The following is an 18,083-nucleotide window of genomic DNA, read 5'->3' on the forward strand; positions in this document are numbered from 1 at the left end:
TTCCGTAGTCAGGGGGCAATTAGCAACCACATGTCCCGGCCCCTGACACCTCCAGCACCTAAGGGTGGAGGTACTGTTAGGTCTTATGACAGTCTGGGAGGGAACCGGTCTCCTGCCACTCTCACTCCGTGGTTCCCATTCAGCACAGTTACGGTGCTGACTGTCCCCAGCAGAGGGACGCGACCCCTTTCCTGACTCCTGGGTGGGCAGGGATCAGCGTGACAGCCACAAGGGGGCGGATTCCCGGATAAAGTCCTGAGTGGCCGAGTAGCGCTCGATCAAGCTGACCACCTGGTCGAGTGTGCCGGGGTCCCCTTGCCCCACCCAACGTTGGATAGCGGCTGGCAGAGTCATCACCAGCCAGTCAATCACCACCCTCTCCACCATCTGGGCTGGAGTCAAAGTCTCAGGCTGGAGCCACCTCTTTACCAGCTGCAGGAGGTTATAAGCCTGAGACCGGGCTGGTCGGGTCTCCACATAGGCCCACAAAAACACACGCTGAGCCCTCACGTATGTATTGACCCCCAGCCGGGCAAGGATCTCACCTTTGAGTCTCTGGTAGTCCTGGGCATCCTCACGACTGAGGTCGAAGGAGGCCTTTTGGGCATCGCCGACCAAAAACGGAGCCACCACTTCTGCCCACTGCCCGGCTGGTAGGTTTTCCCGCTCTGCCATGCGCTCATAAATGGTCAGGAAGGCTTCCACATCGTCCTCCGGTCCCATCTTCCTCAACGCTGAGCGAACCTTGTACCGGGCTTCGCGACGTTCTGGGGCTGGTGCCGTCGGCGTCTCCCGCAGGGCAGCAATCTGTTGCAGCAACAGTTCGTTTGTTTTCTGTTGCTGCTGGTACAGTAGCTGCTGCTGTTGATTATGCTGCTGTTCTCGCTCCTGTTGTTGCCGCTGAGACTGCAGCTGTTGCTGCTGGGTAAGTACCAGCTGCTTTAACAGCTCGTCCATTTTGTCCACGGGGTGAGGCTGAAAGGTGGCAGGCCAGATTGTGGTCATGCAGCCGCCGGTGGGGTATGCCTCAGTCACTATGCCCGCATTCTCCACCAAACTGTAAGGCGGCGGTGTTCACACCGTGCAGTAACTGAGGCAGTGACCCAAGCAAGTCCAAGCTTTTATTTCAGCAATTCACGGGTTAACAGAAAGTCCTCCGGTTCGCAGCCGGGTTAACAGAAAGTCCATACACAATGGTTGCCGAGGGTAACGGCTGTGCCGGCCGCTCAGAGCCTGACAGGTGCAGAGGGATCCCAGGCAGGGGTTCAGCCACACTCCGTCCTGCTGAGGAATCCTGCTGTGCTCCTAGCAGGTTCCAACATAGAACAACACTAATCCTTAGTGCAGGGGTTTTAAAGGACTTGTGGCAAGAGCCACCGGAAAACCCGGGTTGGAGGGAGGAGGCCGCCCCACTGCCTTCCTGTAACCTCCTCCAAGAAATGAAGGCCCTGCCGGGTTTTACTAATCTGCCTTAGCCAGATAGCCTAACTAGGTCAATGCTCACCTTCATTCCTGCATTGCAGCCGCTGGTGAGTTTGTGACAGCAATGCACTCCAATGGTTTTAATAGGTCTCTGTGCACACTCTGGGGGAGATATAACGTCCCTCGTATACGATCCCGGTCACTGCCTCACACATCCCTTAAAAAACATATTTTCTTTTTACCACCCATCACCTCCATAAAACGTTTTCACGCAGATCTAATGATGGCATATATACTCTATTATGTAAGTAATGACAAATAGTGATTATTATAAAATCTTATTTATTGTTCAAAGTAAAGCCGGGTTTACACCATCAGACTTGCGGCATTAATGCCCACCAATCAGCTGCTTATTTGCTGACTGTCGGATGTGTCATAGACTGTTTAGATGGGCAAAGGCCATTTCCTATACAGACAGAACTATCAGTAATAGATTGTTCTGTGCACATAGGCTGCCATTGTTCACACTCGATGATGTGCTGTCAAGAGTGATAACTTTTAAGCCTGCTTAAAAATCATTTCTCCTGATGAATTACAATTTTTCTTGTTCCTCAGGTAATTGGTGACCTGTTTACACCACCCGATTATCAGGAAACAAGGGTTCCAAAGAAAGCTTGATCACAATAATAAGCCAATGTTAAACCATCTTATCATTTTACTTATAAGCCATTTCCACATATTATCAGCATGACAGTATACTGAGAGGTGTATCTAATCATAGAAAGGTGTATCTAATCATATTCACTAATACCAATTGATATTGTTGTATCTCCATGATTACAGACAACAAACAAACCTTGTGAAGTCAGATCCTCTGACCACTGTCCTATATAACCTGCAAAAGTAGAAAAGACTTAAGGGAATATGACCTAAGCATCAGACTACACAGAGATTGTAGTCTGTAACTATGGAGACACAACGGTTAGAATAGAAGCTGTACACACAAAACTTTGGCATAGAAATAATCAAGATTTTTGGCAAACTTGTTCAGTTTTATTTCTGAGTTAAAGGGAACATGTCAACTGATTCATGCAAAACCAAACCGAGAAAGCATAGTTTCAATATCGGGCCAGGGACCATAGCCAGAAACGAGACAAGTCCTAGTGAGAAAGCAGTCTATCACCTGTGGGGGTGCTGAGGAAAACTGACTGGGGGCGACACAGGACTTCAAACGCAGGAGCATTTCAGAGAAGAATATTCCTGACTACAATCATGCAGCCTGTGGTTTGTTTGGGAAGCATAAATCAATGACAGTTTCCCTTTAAATCCATAGCCTAATCCAAAAGATGCTAAAACTTTTAAATGTCTATAAAAATATAGTGATCCAGCACTTAGGGCTTAAAATCTCTTGTAACTATATTCACATCTTCATAAAAACTTCATTTTGGTAATCATGGCAGCATATGTAAACCACCAACGCGTTTTAAGTGTCTGCTGCCAGGTTTCGGCCATTGTTAGGCTTGCGATAAAAAGCCAGGCTTACTATCTATTGTGTGTGAAGCTGGGCAATCCTCTCTGCTGAGATGCCATTTTATTCTGATTCTTGTGAAATGTCTGAGTGTAAAGAAAGAAAATGAGCAACAGTTTGGGACATGCTAATGCGCCTCATTTCAGATATTGTCAGTCAGCCTTTATCTGCTCACAGACATATCTCACTGCTGTTATCCGTTTGATAACTGATAAAGACACTTTGAGGCACAATCACATTCCTTAATGCAATCTTTCTCATTATGTTATTTTGCCTTTTTCTTCTTCAAGTTTGTCAAAATGCACAAATAGAAATTACTTTGAGTCAGACAGAAAATGCCCGCTGGCCTAGTTAAGCACCTATTTCTACATTAAGAAATGCAGAGAGTATGTATTTTGTCTAGTTTATTTCTACCAGAAAGTGTCAATGACTGATGATATTGCTTTAGCATTGAGGTTTTCCTTATACCAATAGCATGATCTTACCTTTGGAACCATACGAGTTTCTGTGAGCTTATGTAGAGCTACTTAGACCTGTCTACAACACAACGCAGGGTTAAAAGGTCCGCTACCATTACTGTTATACCTGTACAGCTGTCCAATAACACAGACTATGGTCACCATAGAAATGTGTGACTTTTTATATTTTCATTGACCCACATCTAAGATAACAATATCTCAGTAATTGATACTCAGTAAGTATCCAGGCATTTAAATTATAGGAGAATATTATTCCTATTTCCTATATTCGAAAGTTGAACAGGTCTAATTGAAATCTTATTTTACAGACTATTAAAGGGGTTGTCCACTGCTCGGACAACCTGTTCTCAATAATTATGTTCCCCCTTTTAACATAACAACACTTATACTCCCCTCCGGTGGTGGGGCCGTTCCAGCGGTGTTGGCACTGTCTTTCCCGCGATCGTGTAACAATGTGAAGTCACACGAACCCTGCAGCCAATCAGCGGCAGCTTCACACTCCCCACCTATGGACGTATCACATACTGTACATCTGGAGGCAGAAAGAGGAGCTCACTTCCTCCAGATGTAAGTAATTTGTCTAAGGCGAGGAGTGTGAAGCGGCCACTGATTGGCTGCAGGGTTCGTGTGACTTCACACTGTTACGCGATCACCGGGAAAGACAGTGCCAACACCACTGGAATGGCACCAGCACTGGAGGGGAGTATGAGTGTTTATCTTCATCACCCAAGATATTTGATACATTGTGTAAAAATATAGACTGATATGTTATCGGGTCAGTTTATGATTATGGTTGACTAAAGAATTTTATATTAAGTAAATCTACAATCTGATTTATTATGTGATGATCCTCTCTGAATTTGAACATGCAGACTATAATAACCCCAATCACAGTATGTCCTTCCATATTGTTTGTGGTCTTCAAGGCACTCTGTCACCAGATTTTTGCCACCTAATCTGACTGCTGCATAAGGCCATGTTCACACATTCAGTATTTGGTCAGTATTTTACATCAGTATTTGTAACCCAAAACCAGGAGTGGGTGATAAATACAGAAGTGGTGACGTGTTTCTATTATACTTTTCCTCTGATTGTTCCACTCCTGGTTTTGGCTTACAAATACTGATGTAAAATACTGACCACATACTGAAAGTGTGAAGGTGGCCTAATGTACTGTAGGGACAGAGTCCCTGATTCCAGTGATGTGTCACTTACTAGTGTGCTTAGTGTAATTTTCATAAAATCATTGTTTTTTTCATCAGTATATTATCATTAAAGGACTTGTAAACCCACTGCCATGTAGTCAAGCATATTCATAAGCTCTGTATAACCTGTTTGTCCCACTGAAAATTGCTCATGATCCCTTTTACTTTCTCAATACACATGTACACTTGGTTTTAAAGGGGGGAGTGGAGTCAGCTGCTACCAGACTCTTCTGGCAATGTCTTATCTCCTGTAAACCCCCTAAAACCCTCTACATCACCTGATATATAAGATATAAGATAGTCGGCTGGTTCTGCAGAAATTGGTGGCTTCAACCGATATTTCTCTAATGTGATTAGAGAACTCAAACTCAAGCAATAGCAAAGCATCTAAGCTGCTTATGGACAAGTAGTAGAATCTTACATTATCAAGTGATACATTTTAATAATCTCATCCTAAGTGTGAACTAAGAGAAAGAAGAGCATGGAGAATCTGAATTTCCTTATAACTGACAGGTCGGTAATTTCCAAATGTTCCTACGATTCTTGTAATAACATTATATCAGTGAATTGCTAATGAAGCCATTCTCTGATACTTTCATCAAAGAGGAATGATGAGATTACTGCAAGGATAAAACCCGTTGCGTGCTGTGATATAATCTCTAATACAGTTTTGATGAACCTGTGTTTCAGCTCATTCAGTTCATGCTCAATGTAATTTAAAGTGCTGTAAATAAAGTAATGACTGATCCCCAGATAATATGTTAATTTGGCCATATTGTTTGGGATCCTGAAAGGTGGCTTGCCTGGCCCTGTGGATATAGATGGGATTAAAAGAGAATAATGTCAAAATGTAGCAAGGTGAAATGAGCGTGAGCAGTGGTGAGAACCGGGAAGGGATACACTGCGGCATGAGAAATGTGCTATTTAAACCAGCAAGGTTTTTCTTTTCAACACATTTTTACACTAACGATTATGCCAGCATGATGTGTTACAATGCTTTGATGTTTAAATAGCTGTTTCTTCTTCTTTAGACTGATAGGTTTGTCTCATATTTTTATTTCCCTCCAGCAAGAGCATGGTGCCATATGTGACTACACTACTAATGTCTTGCTGATCTACAATGTCGTCTATCTAGCACTTTGTATAAATGTAGTGAAGAGTAAGCAGCACCTGTTTTGGATAATCATATGGATGTTCCTATGGAAGGGTAGCGGAACCCATTGTCTTTCTGTTGGCAATTGTAATAGACTAACTCAGACCCTACCTTTGTATTGAAGCAGCTAATAAGTATTTGCAAGGTCACTGTAAAAGGAGGAGCAGGATCAACTGTGAAACCAAGGGCTGTGAATAGTGTATCTCGAGTCTTCAGCTATGTATAGATGTGTTACCTTCATTGTATCCTGTCAGTGATGATAATGAGACTTCTGAAAAGTCTTCTGTAAAGAACAGGGAGTATAAGTCTAAAATAGCCCAAGTGGCTAGTGTGAGAGTTACAGGATTTATATCTGTGATATTTACAAAAAATTGATAATAAAAAAAAAAAATTGCCTTCACTACAAAAATCTTATTTAAACAGTACGTCATTTTCTTAAAAGAGTTTTTCGGCTTTGGACAATCCCTTTTAGTTGTGAGCTTATCCCCTGTAGAGGCTGGTTGACCCAGCAACAACTGTTCCGATCCCTTGAAGCACCAACACAGAGGAAACCCCACAGAGAACACGTCTTCCCCCTTCCACGGCATGTTCGATACATTTCCAAATCACGGCTGTGTACATTTATTGTATTAACTTACTACCGATCCATGACCACACCCTATTCTCTCAAGACTTGTCAAAACTGTCAAGGCAGGAACAAGAAATGTTAAAAAAGATATAATAAATTTGGTGCACGTCATGTACACTATTTGCTGGGAACATTTTGCTTTTATAGAGCAATACATTTTGGACGAAGGGTCAGCAGGTCTGGGAATGCTTTGTCTGTGGTTGATAGGCAGGTTGATCCAGCAAAAAACTTTCCTACTGCTTTGTCTACAATAGGAAACTAGGCCAACCAAGCTCTGTCCCCATCTAGTCTGAGATGGAGAGGACACGAAGGTGACAGACCTCTGTTTTCTCAGCCAGATTTGAACAAGGACATGCGTCTCGGGACTTTACAAAGAGACTTTCAGACTAATAAATAAGTGTTTCTGCTTTATTTCATTCTTTCTCTATTTGTAGACTTACTGCTCCTTTATTGTGAGTTCAAATGTTTCTGAATTGTTACTTTTCGGTATGGATGTTGCTGCGCCAGTTTATAATTTAATACATGCCAATGGGGTTATCAAATTCCGAGATACATGAAGGTAAATAAATCAGTGAGGAATTCAGAACATACTGCAGCTATTCAGATTGATTTCATGCTGATTCTGGTGTAGAAATGCTGCAGATTGTCGCCTCGGATCTCACACTTTCCAATGCATTCCAACCGTTAACCTAGGCTAAATATCTGACCTTAACCCATAGGCAGGAGCTACATCACAATATGCTGATGCCACATTTCCTAGGATGATGTAACGTCCCAATAAACACTAGATTCAGCCAACAGCTATCTCTTCCGACTCCCCCATACACAGGAATGCTTGGTCAAGCATGTCTGTGTCCCCTAAGAGAAACTCATCTGGCCACAGCTTATCTCCCGGAAGAACTAAAGAACCAGCCATTGGAAGTCCAGCACGGTGAATTCTTCTCTCCCCCAAGACCATCTGTCAGGGGTGAGGGAGGAGGCTAACTTTAGTCTAGGGGGCCTTAGTGCCTGGGGGGCCTAAAAGTGGTTTTGTATTTTTTTCTTATGGGGTAAGAACTTACAGGCAGGTAGCTACCAACTACTTACCTATTTTGCCCGATGCTGAGCCAGCAATTCTCTGGCTTCCATTGATGTCATGTCTACAGAGCAGCTTCTTTTCTTCTGCTCTGCTCTGTTGCCAGGGCATCTTTGCTGATGGCATGCTGATTGACAGCCGACTCCCTAACAGCGGGGAGCCAGCTGTCAATTAGCATGATGTTGACAGGAACACCTCCTCAACAGAGCAGACAAGAGGAAGAGCTGTTCTGTTGACCTGAGGTCAAATGAAGCAGCAGAATTGTCGGCAGGATTGGTCATCGACCGCTATGAGCCAGCAGAGATCCGTGCCAGACAGAACAGGCAGGTAGTTAGAAACTACCTGCAAGTTTGTAGCCCCAGAGGGTAAAATACATAAGTCCCAAATAACACCTTTGAGTGAATGTGGTTGTGCAGCATCAGCAGGTTGCTACAACAGTGACACACAAGTTGCAAAGAATCCAAACGCACAGAATTTTTTGTGACTGTGCGACAATGTGGTTGTCACAATGCGCTTGCAACAACTTTCCTAATCCCGCATTGTAATAGCTGAATATTGCCATGTTTGGCAGCACAGTGAGTCACAGCAAAAATCGCCTTGAATCCCAAATGCCATTGTGAGTTTAGTATTGTGAGTTTTTTATGTAGTCTTTTGAGTCTTTTTTATTAGAAAAAATGTGAAAAAATGTCATGCTTTTTGCAGTGTTTCTATCTCGTATTTTTCAAACATTTTTTCACAAGAAACTTTATGCCTAGATATTTGCTGAAGCCTTATATTCCATTCTTGGCTTTAGCTTAAAAACTGCATAAAAATTCAGAACTTAATAAAGTCTATAAGGTACGGTTTAATGCTCAGAAATGGTGCGGAGGCGTGATCTGAGGTCTGATGCCACCTCCCCAGTTGCCTAACATTTGGAGAATAATTTCAATTAAAAGAGAAACTCAATTTTGTATGGAATATCACATCCCCAGACTGCAGTAAGCAGGAATTGGTTGTTGCAGAGCTCTGGCATTGTACATAGTCCCTAAGCTTCAAAATATAATGTTCAATTCTGGATAAAAATGTTCTTTATAAAATTACTGGAAATAGTGAATGAGAGATTTCCCAGTGTGTAATAAACCTGCGCAAGGTTAATCAGTTTATGCCCCTAGCAGTCATTATTTGTGACTGTATTAGAACACACCAGTGCTTGTGTCACATGCAGGTAAACATGCAATATGTAATGCTTCCCTGAACTTTCATTAAGATGTGCAAACTGAGCAGGGACGGGGGACCATTAGTGATAAGGTAAGCCATGTCGTAACATATATATATATATATATATATATATATATATTTACAAATATAGTATGTGTATATGAGTGTATAAAGAAGTTTCCCAACCAAAATGTCCTTCAGAATGTACCAGCATAACCATAAGTTTATTTACAACCATACGTTATAAATATGTATACAAAGTGTATATATGTGTGCATACATATATGTGTATGTATATATATATACAGTATATATATATATTTATACAGACAACTGCCAGACCGCACCAACAGGTCTGGGGCAATAATATGCCAGGCTGCTCATTCAAACAGCGCTAGTTCTAAAAGTCACAGTATTAAACAAAAAAAAGAAGACTTAGCTAGCATCCATGCAAAAAGTAGTAAAAGTAGAGAAAAAAAAGTTTTGAGGCTGTAGATCTGAAGCCTCTGTCACTCCAGCTCTATTTCCCAACCGGCGCCACCTTCTCTTTGACTGACAACTCCTTTGTCTGAAATCACACAGCATAGAGGCTGTCAGTCAACCAGGAGGAGGCAGCTCTGGGCAGGGAATAGAGCTGGAGTGACAGAGGCTTCAGATATACCATAGTCATTTGCACATCAATTCAAAATCTGATTTTTCGGTAATGGAGGAATGGACTGGCCATGTAAAGGTATTGGTGGACTTGTCTTTGAAAGAGCCACATGCGCATATGAATAATGAGGGGCTAAAATCCTGCTGACAGATGCCCATTAAACTGCATTTACACTGATAGATTATTGTGAACGAGCGCTTATTACGCCATAATCTTTCAGTGTATAGAAGCTGATTATCATTTGATGAACCAATGGGTTTGTACAGTGCAAAAGATCATCATTCTCGGCATTGCATCAACAAGAGCTACACAGCTGGGGCCAATGGCAGCCTATGTACACTGTACAATTTATTACAGATTTATTACAGATCATTGTGAAGCACGGTCTCTCTGTGCCAGGTTATTAAATGTCTGACGGTCAGTAAATGTTTACCGATCAGCTGTTATTTACTGTCGCCAGTCGGGCCATGTTAGACAAATGTCGGCCAAAACCCATGACGGTCTAATGTATATGGGGGCGCCGGCCGACTGATGGTAGGCAAAGATGTCAATTGTGCATGTCCGACCTTGGACTGCTAATCGCAATGTTCTCCTGGAGACATGTCAGTCGGCGGCTTTCTCAGAGAATACAGGAGCGCTCCTGTGTATGGGAGAGATGGCTGAGATGGCTGAGATGGCTGTCGGGCGAATGATCAGCCAAAGCATCGTTCGGCCAGCAGCCATCTAATGTGTATGGTCAGCTTTAGTTCGTATTTTATTGTTGTGTGATAGATGCTACATTTATAAGGTTGATGAGACTGGAAACTTTTCTGTGGCTTACTTCCACTCTAAGTAGAACGCACACTGAAAATCTGCAACAAATTTATTTTTTGCTTGCCACATCTTTACCTAGATTAATGTGCAAATTGCTTCTTCAGAGAAAAATAGGACTTGAGTCGTGCAATATGACTTAGGATAAAAGCCAAATCAGAATCTGAATTTGCAGACACGGTGTTTCGGGTTGTTGGCCCTCGTCAGTGCAAAGTATGAGAACTGATTTGGCTAGATGAGGTCTGGACTGAGGTCTAAGGGGTAACGTTTCTCCTTGTGGAGAGTGACCTACCGGCTCTGACATGTGAAGGTAAGGAGGCTTATTCGCCGTGCAATGCTCCTCTGGGAAATTTAATAGATTAATAGAAATTTCATATATTAATGAAAGCAGGGCTGTACAATGACCCACTCACGACTGAACTCTCCTGCACCCATAGATTGTGACTGGTCACGTTATACCTGCACATTAGACTAGGGTGACTTTGGTTGAATAAGAGCACATTTCATACAAGTTGCATGACCAAAAATTTGTCTGCAACCTGCTTTTGTGATTTTTCTGTAAAAAAAAAATAAAATGGAAAATCGTAGACGAGTTACAAGTTTAAGTCGTACGTCTTACATTTTAACTCAAAAATTGAACAAGTTTGGATGTTTTGCAAGTGTCATGTTGCGGTGGCGTTATACCACGTTTCGCAATGTAGCCACATTGACAATAATTAGTTGCAGCTTTGCAACATGGCATGGTAGTGTAGTCCTAGAGGTGTGCAGCAGACACAGGAACAGCACCCTTGTGACCATCACCTGGAATCTCTCCTCAACAGGTTAAATAGGTGTGAAGAGGACAAATGGCTGCCAGAACATCAATGCTGAAGGTGGTTTCTGATGTGACTAGTTTCTCATTCATATCTTAAAGAGGACCTGTCACCAGCTCAAAAAGCTCTAGTTTATGCTCTTATTTTATTCCTGCTGCTCCCCTGAGTATTTGTTTGTTTGTTTTTTTATACGGTTTCTTTTATTTTGAGATAATTTTTATGATCTTACCAATTCGGTGTAGATCACAGTATTCTCTACGCGATGTCCCCTTGTAAAGTCTATAAAGTCTTAAAGCACTAACTCACGGTTTTCAACCTGAATTTTAATTCCTTGGACATTTCACCCATTTTTTTTTTCTGCATGAGAGAAAAACATTTGGTAAAATGGACACATATGCCCCCATTCATCAAAGCTTTTAATCCAGAAAACTGGTGTAAAAAGCTTTAAAAAGTCAAAGTTTTTGGCACAACACATGGCTGCTTGAAAATTTTGCGACTTTTGTCATTTTCACACCCTTTTCGCCCAGCTTTGATAATGTGAGAAGAGCTGGGGCAGGACGGGGCTTCATAAACCCCGCTCATCCCATTCACGATGAGCGCCGGCTCTCCTTACACCACAAATCTTACTCCAGTTCACAACTGGAGTAAGATTTGTGGTGAGGCGCAGGCAACTTTTTGCTTCACCAGATTTATTAAGAGTCGTGCCTCACACTCTCCACCCCTTGTCAGGACTAGCGTGAAAATCAGAGCCTGAGGACATGTGCACATGCCAAGTATTTGGTGAGGTTTTTTTACCTCAGTGTTACTGGTTAGGGGTCCATTCAGTTGTTGCGCCCCCCGAGCTGAACTCCTAGCATTTTCTGTATTTGTAAGCCAAAACCAGGAGTGTGTAAAAAATGTAGAAGTGGTGACATGTTTCTATTAGGCCACGTTCACACATTCAGTATTTTACCTCAGTATTTGAAAGTCAAAACCAGGAGTGGAACAATCAGAGGAAAAGTAGAATAGAAACACGTCACCACTTCTGTATTTATCACCCTCTCCTGGTTTTGGCTTACAAATACTGAGGTAAAATACTGACCAAATACTGAACGTGTGCACGTCAGTCTTCGATCGGACCACAATGCATGGACTGACCGTGGGTCTCCCGGCCCGAGCGTAAAAGGTTCATGTATTTCTATGAGGCTGTCCTGCTTGGATCGGGAGAGCTGAGGCCAGTCTGTGCATTGTGGTCCGATCTTGGATGTCTGAATGAGTCTTCAGACCAAAAATGCATAAATATCAGATTTAGCGCACTGATAAAAATCTGTCCTTTCTTCAAGTACAAGAAAAAATGTCTGTCTGAGTGTGACTGTAGGGCTGTCCTGTATTAAAACCAGATGAGTCAGGCTTTACCCAGAGTTGTTCTGGTCATAAACATTGGCATTGAGGTCTGGTAGATGGCCACACTTTATTGGTTTGAATAAGCCTAATTTTCAAAGGTTTAATGGTTTTGGTTTCCAATACAATCATACAGATAGGGATCAGATAGGGATGCCCTGCATAAAGCGTATTTGAGTTTGGCCTGGTTGTGGGCATGAGTGCTGGCATCATAGTGGGTAGATAGCGATCCTTAGGATGACTGATCCCACAATGCAGGTACATAATGAAGGATGTCTAGAATACCATTCAGAAACCGACCAAATGAGTCCAGCCTGGCCCAAACGGGTACTAGGCAATGTCGGACTGGGATGCCAAGGGCCCACCAATAACATTGGCTCTGGGGTCCCACCCTACATGCTAATATTACATGACCTCAGTCACAAATTCCCCAATGCCTCTATATAATACACTGCTTAGTTTGTTAATGAACGAGATGCTGCTTTATTCAAACATAGAAAATCATGTGTATTGTGCCAACTGCTGCCCATATAGGCAGCCCACCGAGGGATTCACCGGTTCTCCTGCGGGCCAGTCCAAGCCATAAAACTGTCTGATAAAGGTGGGTGGACACTTATTAGTCACTAACTGGTGTTTTTAAAGGGTTAAATGACTTTGGATGATTGGTCACATAAGTGACATAGCATTCAGCCTGGTCCAAGTAGTTGTAGGCATAAGCCCTGGCATCGGCAGGCAGGAGGGCATTACTGCCAGGGATAAGTATGTATGGTAAAGTGCTGGGCTGCTGATGGCACCCTGCTGTGTGCTGCCTGGTGTCACCTGGCACAAGCACTGCCACCAACCTGGGCAGGCAGAGTCCGTGCTCTCATTCCCTGGTGTGCAGAAAGGGTTACTGGCAGTCCCGCCCCGTCTAGCCTGCAGGCGGCCTCCTCCGTACTCCTCCCGTACTCCTCCTCCTCCGCTCTCCACAGCCGGTGTAGTGCTGCGATCACTGCAGTGCGAGCTGCCGTCTCCGGTCCGTGTGAGCCCGGAACTTCACCTGCTTCCAGCCAGAGCCCTACTTCTCCCAGCCATGAGGGAGCTGCTCAAAGGGTAAGTGAAGCCGGCTCGGTTCCCACAGATGCAGCAGAGCCGGAGGGATGGAGCGATCCTGGGAAACTTTGTGCAGCCTGACAGGGGCGAGCAGCCGGTCCCGGGCTCCGGGGTGTGCGGTGCTGTGCCCGGGACCGGAGGAGGCTTCTGCATCCGCAGATCCAAACCCCGTGCATTGTCTCGGTAATAGGGGACACATCGTTATTATGTCGGCTGCTTGGGGTCTGATTGTATATCTGTATGGACGTTACCGGCTGCTGTGACAATGACAAACTCAGCTCTGCTACATCCTGCCATCTTCCTGCCATGTCCCTGTGCCTGTAGATCAGCAGGGCGCCAGTGCTGCCCTGTAGGTGACTGAACACCTTTGTTGTGCTGCCCTCCCCCTTCACAGCTCCATTCACACTTCTCAAAAGGTCACTTTCTGCCTGATTTCTTGTGGGAGCTCAAAATGGCTTTTCAGTGCCCACCGCTGTCCACGTCCCTCTATGTACTGTGGTGTATGGGGGTCAGGCTGAGCTGGGGGGGGGGGGGGGTGAAACCCTAACTGTTGTATATAGGGGTCAGGCTGGGCTGGGGGGTGAAACCCCAACTTTGGTGTATGGGAGTCAAGCTGGGCTGGGGGAGGGGGGAAACCCCAACTGTGGTGTATGGGGGTCAGGCTGGGCTGGGGGGTGAAACCCCAACTTTGGTGTATGGGAGTCAAGCTGGGCTGGGGGAGGGGGGAAACCCCAACTGTGGTGTATGGGGGTCAGGCTGGGCTGGGGGGGGGTGAAACACTAACTGTGGTATATGGGGGTCAGGCTGTGTATATAGGGGTCAGGCTGGGCTGGGGGGTGAAACCCCAACTTTGGTGTATGGGAGTCAAGCTGGGCTGGGGGAGGGGGGAAACCCCAACTGTGGTGTATGGGGGTCAGGCTGGGCTGGGGGGGGGGGTGAAACCCTAACTGTTGTATATACGGGTCAGGCTGGGCTGGGGGGTGAAACCCTAACTGTTGTATATAGGGGTCAGGCTGGGCTGGGGGGTGAAACCCCAACTTTGGTGTATGGGAGTCAAGCTGGGCTGGGGGAGGGGGGAAACCCCAACTGTGGTATATGGGGGTCAGGCTGGGCTGGGGGGGGGGGGAGTGAAACCCCAACTGTGGTATATGGGGGTCAGGCTGTGCTGGGGGGGTGAAACCCCAACTGTGGTATATGGGGGTCAGGCTGGGCTGGGGGGAGTGAAACCCCAACTGTGGTATATGGGGGTCAGGCTGGGGCTGGGCTGGGGGGAGTGAAACCCCAACTGTGGTATATGGGGGTCAGGCTGGGGCTGGGCTGGGGGGAGTGAAACCCCAACTGTGGTATATGGGGGTCAGGCTGGGGCTGGGCTGGGGGGAGTGAAACCCCAACTGTTGTATATGGGGGTCAGTCTGGGCTGGGGTGGGGGGTGAAACCCCAACTGTTGTATATGGGGGTCAGACTGTGCTGGGGGGGGGGGGTGAAACCCCAACTGTGGTATATGGGGGTCAGGCTGTGCTGGGGGGGGTGAAACCCCAACTGTTGTATATGGGGGTCAGGCTGTGCTGGGGGGGGGGTGAAACCCCAACTGTTGTATATGGGGGTCAGGCAGTGCTGGGGGGGGGGTGAAACCCCAACTGTGGTATATGGGGGTCAGGCAGTGCTGGGGGGGGGTGAAACCCCAACTGTGGTATATGGGGGTCAGGCAGTGCTGGGGGGGTGTGAAACCCCAACTGTGGTATATAGGGGTCAGGCTGTGCTGGGGGGGGTGTGTGAAACCCCAACTGTGGTATATAGGGGTCAGGCTGTGCTGGGGGGGGGGTGAAACCCCAACTGTGGTATATAGGGGTCAGGCTGTGCTGGGGGGGGGGGTGAAACCCCAACTGTGGTATATAGGGGTCAGGCTGTGCTGGGGGGGGTGAAACCCCAACTGTGGTATATGGGGGTCAGGCTGGGCTGGGGGGGTGAAACCCCAACTGTGGTATATGGGGGTCAGGCTGGGCTGGGGGGGTGAAACCCCAACTGTGGTATATGGGGGTCAGGCTGGGCTGGGGTGGGGGGTGAAACCCCAACTGTGGTATATGTGGGTCAGGCTGGGCTGGGGGGATGAAACCCCAAATGTGGTATATGGGGGTCAGGCTGGACTGGGGCAGGGGGCGAAATCCCAACATGTTTTTCTCTTTCCGGTTAGGTGAGGCGGCGGGGTTATTCCTTCTAGCATCGGTGGGAGCCCCCATCACACATGTACAGGGATTCGCTTTCATAGTCCCCTTGTAGCAATACATTATCTTGAGAATACTTTTATATCCTCCAGCCTGTGGGGACAACCTGACAAGAAAAAGCCGCTCCGCTCATAAATATCCTGTGAAAGAATCCTGCCTGAGGACCCCTACCTGCATTGTGCAGCCAGGATTGATTGTAGACTGGAGTAACCCCACACCATTGTCCGTCCGCCGCAGACGTGGATGGCGAATATCACGGATTATTCTTTATATTTGTAAAGTGATCTGATCCGATATTAGAGCCACGTGCTATTTACTCCACAGAGGTGACATCAAAGCGTCGTCCGCTCCGAGATCTGCGGCTATCCATGAAATGTTCATTCATTTCCCTAATGAAGTAATTCTTGACTACATAGATGTAGCAGAGCTGAATTTATTGGCAGGTGTGATATCTTCATAATCCGTGTATAACACAATGTGTATGCTCTATATCAAGAACTGAACGTTTGCAGTCCTATGTACGACCACAATTGTGATATCGGGATAATCTCTGATAGATCTGTATACCCGGCGCAGTCACTTTTGCTGCCCCTGCGGCGCGGTCGCTTTTTGGTAATACTGGGTTATGAGATTTTAGGATAGCTACTTGGAGGAGGTCTGAGGTCCCAGTCTCCAATGACTGCACAGACAGGGGTTACCAGTAAGCACAATAGTTCTGTGCACCAGTTTAGACTGGGGCTCTTGTCTTAAAGACACAGTAACATGTAATCATTACCTGTGTCTTCCTTGAGAAAGTAAACAGTTGTGTTAAAGTATATTTCTTTCTTGCTTACCGCTGACCTTTGTGCTGGGCTCAGGCTCATTTTACACAGTGCTTCCCAATCTCAATATTTACCTAAGCCCCTTTTATTGGTTTTCTGCATTCACAGAGCCATCATGCATTAAAACTAAAGTTGTACTAAGATGAGCCTGATCCCTGGATTTGGAGCGAATGATTGCGTGTGTTTACATTCCAGATATGTATATGCAAGCAGGCAGGAATGCTCTAAAGTCGGGGTTCTTATTCTCAGACATCCGCCTTCAGTACCTGCCTTTCCCCCATACTGTACTCCTGGTTCTCCATTTGTCACTATGGTGACTGGGCTGCCATAAAATATGGTAATTTCTTTTATTTCTTCCCACCCCCTACAATCTCTTTTTACAAGCATGCAAACAGAGGAGATCTAGATACAGATGGGTGCCAGGTTGTTTGATTATTCTGGCTGCCATAAAACACAGGAGATTGAGGTTTTATAACTAGGTCAGCTTTGTGGGACAGTGAAGTGTTTGGATTTTCTTTCTGTCTGGTGGAGTTTAGTGTTCAGCTTTGTTCTACACCACATAGGGTTGGTGCTGAGCTAGTGGGGCTGTGTACATAGTAATGCCCTGAGTGGTGTGGGGGGTCTGCGGGCACTTGGTGGGCTGTTTACTAACACGGAGATACCATATTTCCCAATACTATGAGCCGTTGTTATTATATTATTAAATGTTTATATTTTGAGATGATTTATCATGATGAATGCAGAAAACCGTACCGTAGGTATACAGAGAGCGATCTATTGAAATAATGGGGTGCACATGTTCTTCTTTTTGGAAATCTGAACTTAATTTTATATACTTAATTTTCAAATCTAAAGAGACCACATAAACCATTTCCTTATAATCTAGGTTATATGCGGTTTAATAGTTAGCAAAAAAAACAACAACCTATAATATAGTTTTCGAAGTGTTGGAGGAAGATTGAGGACCTGCGGTAAACTAGTAATGAGCCCATGATCATCTTCTTTCCTATTGCTCCCTATGATGGTTACTGGAGCTGGAGACTTTACCTCTTTCCGTGTTCGGTTTTGTCCTTTGACCATCTTTCTTATATGTCATTGTATTACTAAAGGTTAATCACAGAGCTTTGCTAAGATCCCCGCTGATCTGTCCTGAATAGTGGATAATCCTGATTAACTTCATTATTTAGGAGTAAAATGGAGAAAAATCCTTATTTTGTGGTAGCTATGCCGATTCTGTCCTGTAGGCTGGATTAGTCAATCTCCACATTTTCTTGGATGCTTTGCAGCTAAGGAGCATGTCGGTGGGATTAACTCATTGTGTGTTATGGTAACGTTAGCGCCCTCCACATTTCTGCGGGGACTGGGCACACAAGTGACCTCCAGAGTCCTGTTTACTTTGGCTATATATAAGGAATGTATAGCCCGGCTGATAAATACTTCAGCTTGGTGATTTGGGTTCCTCGCAGAGCAGATGTCTTTCCTACTGTTATAGCTAACAAATTGTTGGTAATCTCTCCCTAAATATGTTTTTTGAGGTTGTTAATATGATCAGTAGTCCTTTACCATGTCAGCTTATATTGTTTTTTGAGTGTTTGCAGAATTAAAGA

General features: G+C 45.0%; 1 protein-coding gene across 15 annotated transcripts in view; it reads left to right on the top strand.

Annotated features, from left to right (window-relative positions):
* The window catches only part of DMD (dystrophin), a 3,940,859-nt gene that overhangs the window by 3,724,061 nt on the left and 198,715 nt on the right, over positions 1 to 18,083 (top strand). Inside the window, exon 1 of one of the 15 annotated variants that reach the window (XM_073664728.1) lies at positions 13,114 to 13,433. The exons of the other annotated variants lie outside the window; for them this stretch is intronic. Coding sequence (XP_073520829.1) covers positions 13,129 to 13,433 — 305 coding nt within the window. The 5' untranslated portion in view covers positions 13,114 to 13,128. Of the gene's footprint in view, positions 1 to 13,113; positions 13,434 to 18,083 lie in introns of those variants that run through there. 15 annotated transcript variants of the gene reach the window in all.

Source organism: Phyllobates terribilis, unplaced genomic scaffold (assembly GCF_046119375.1).
Source record: "Phyllobates terribilis strain yellow unplaced genomic scaffold, ASM4611937v1 Scaffold_2__4_contigs__length_985480577, whole genome shotgun sequence".
Classification (NCBI taxonomy): Eukaryota; Metazoa; Chordata; class Amphibia; order Anura; family Dendrobatidae; genus Phyllobates; species Phyllobates terribilis.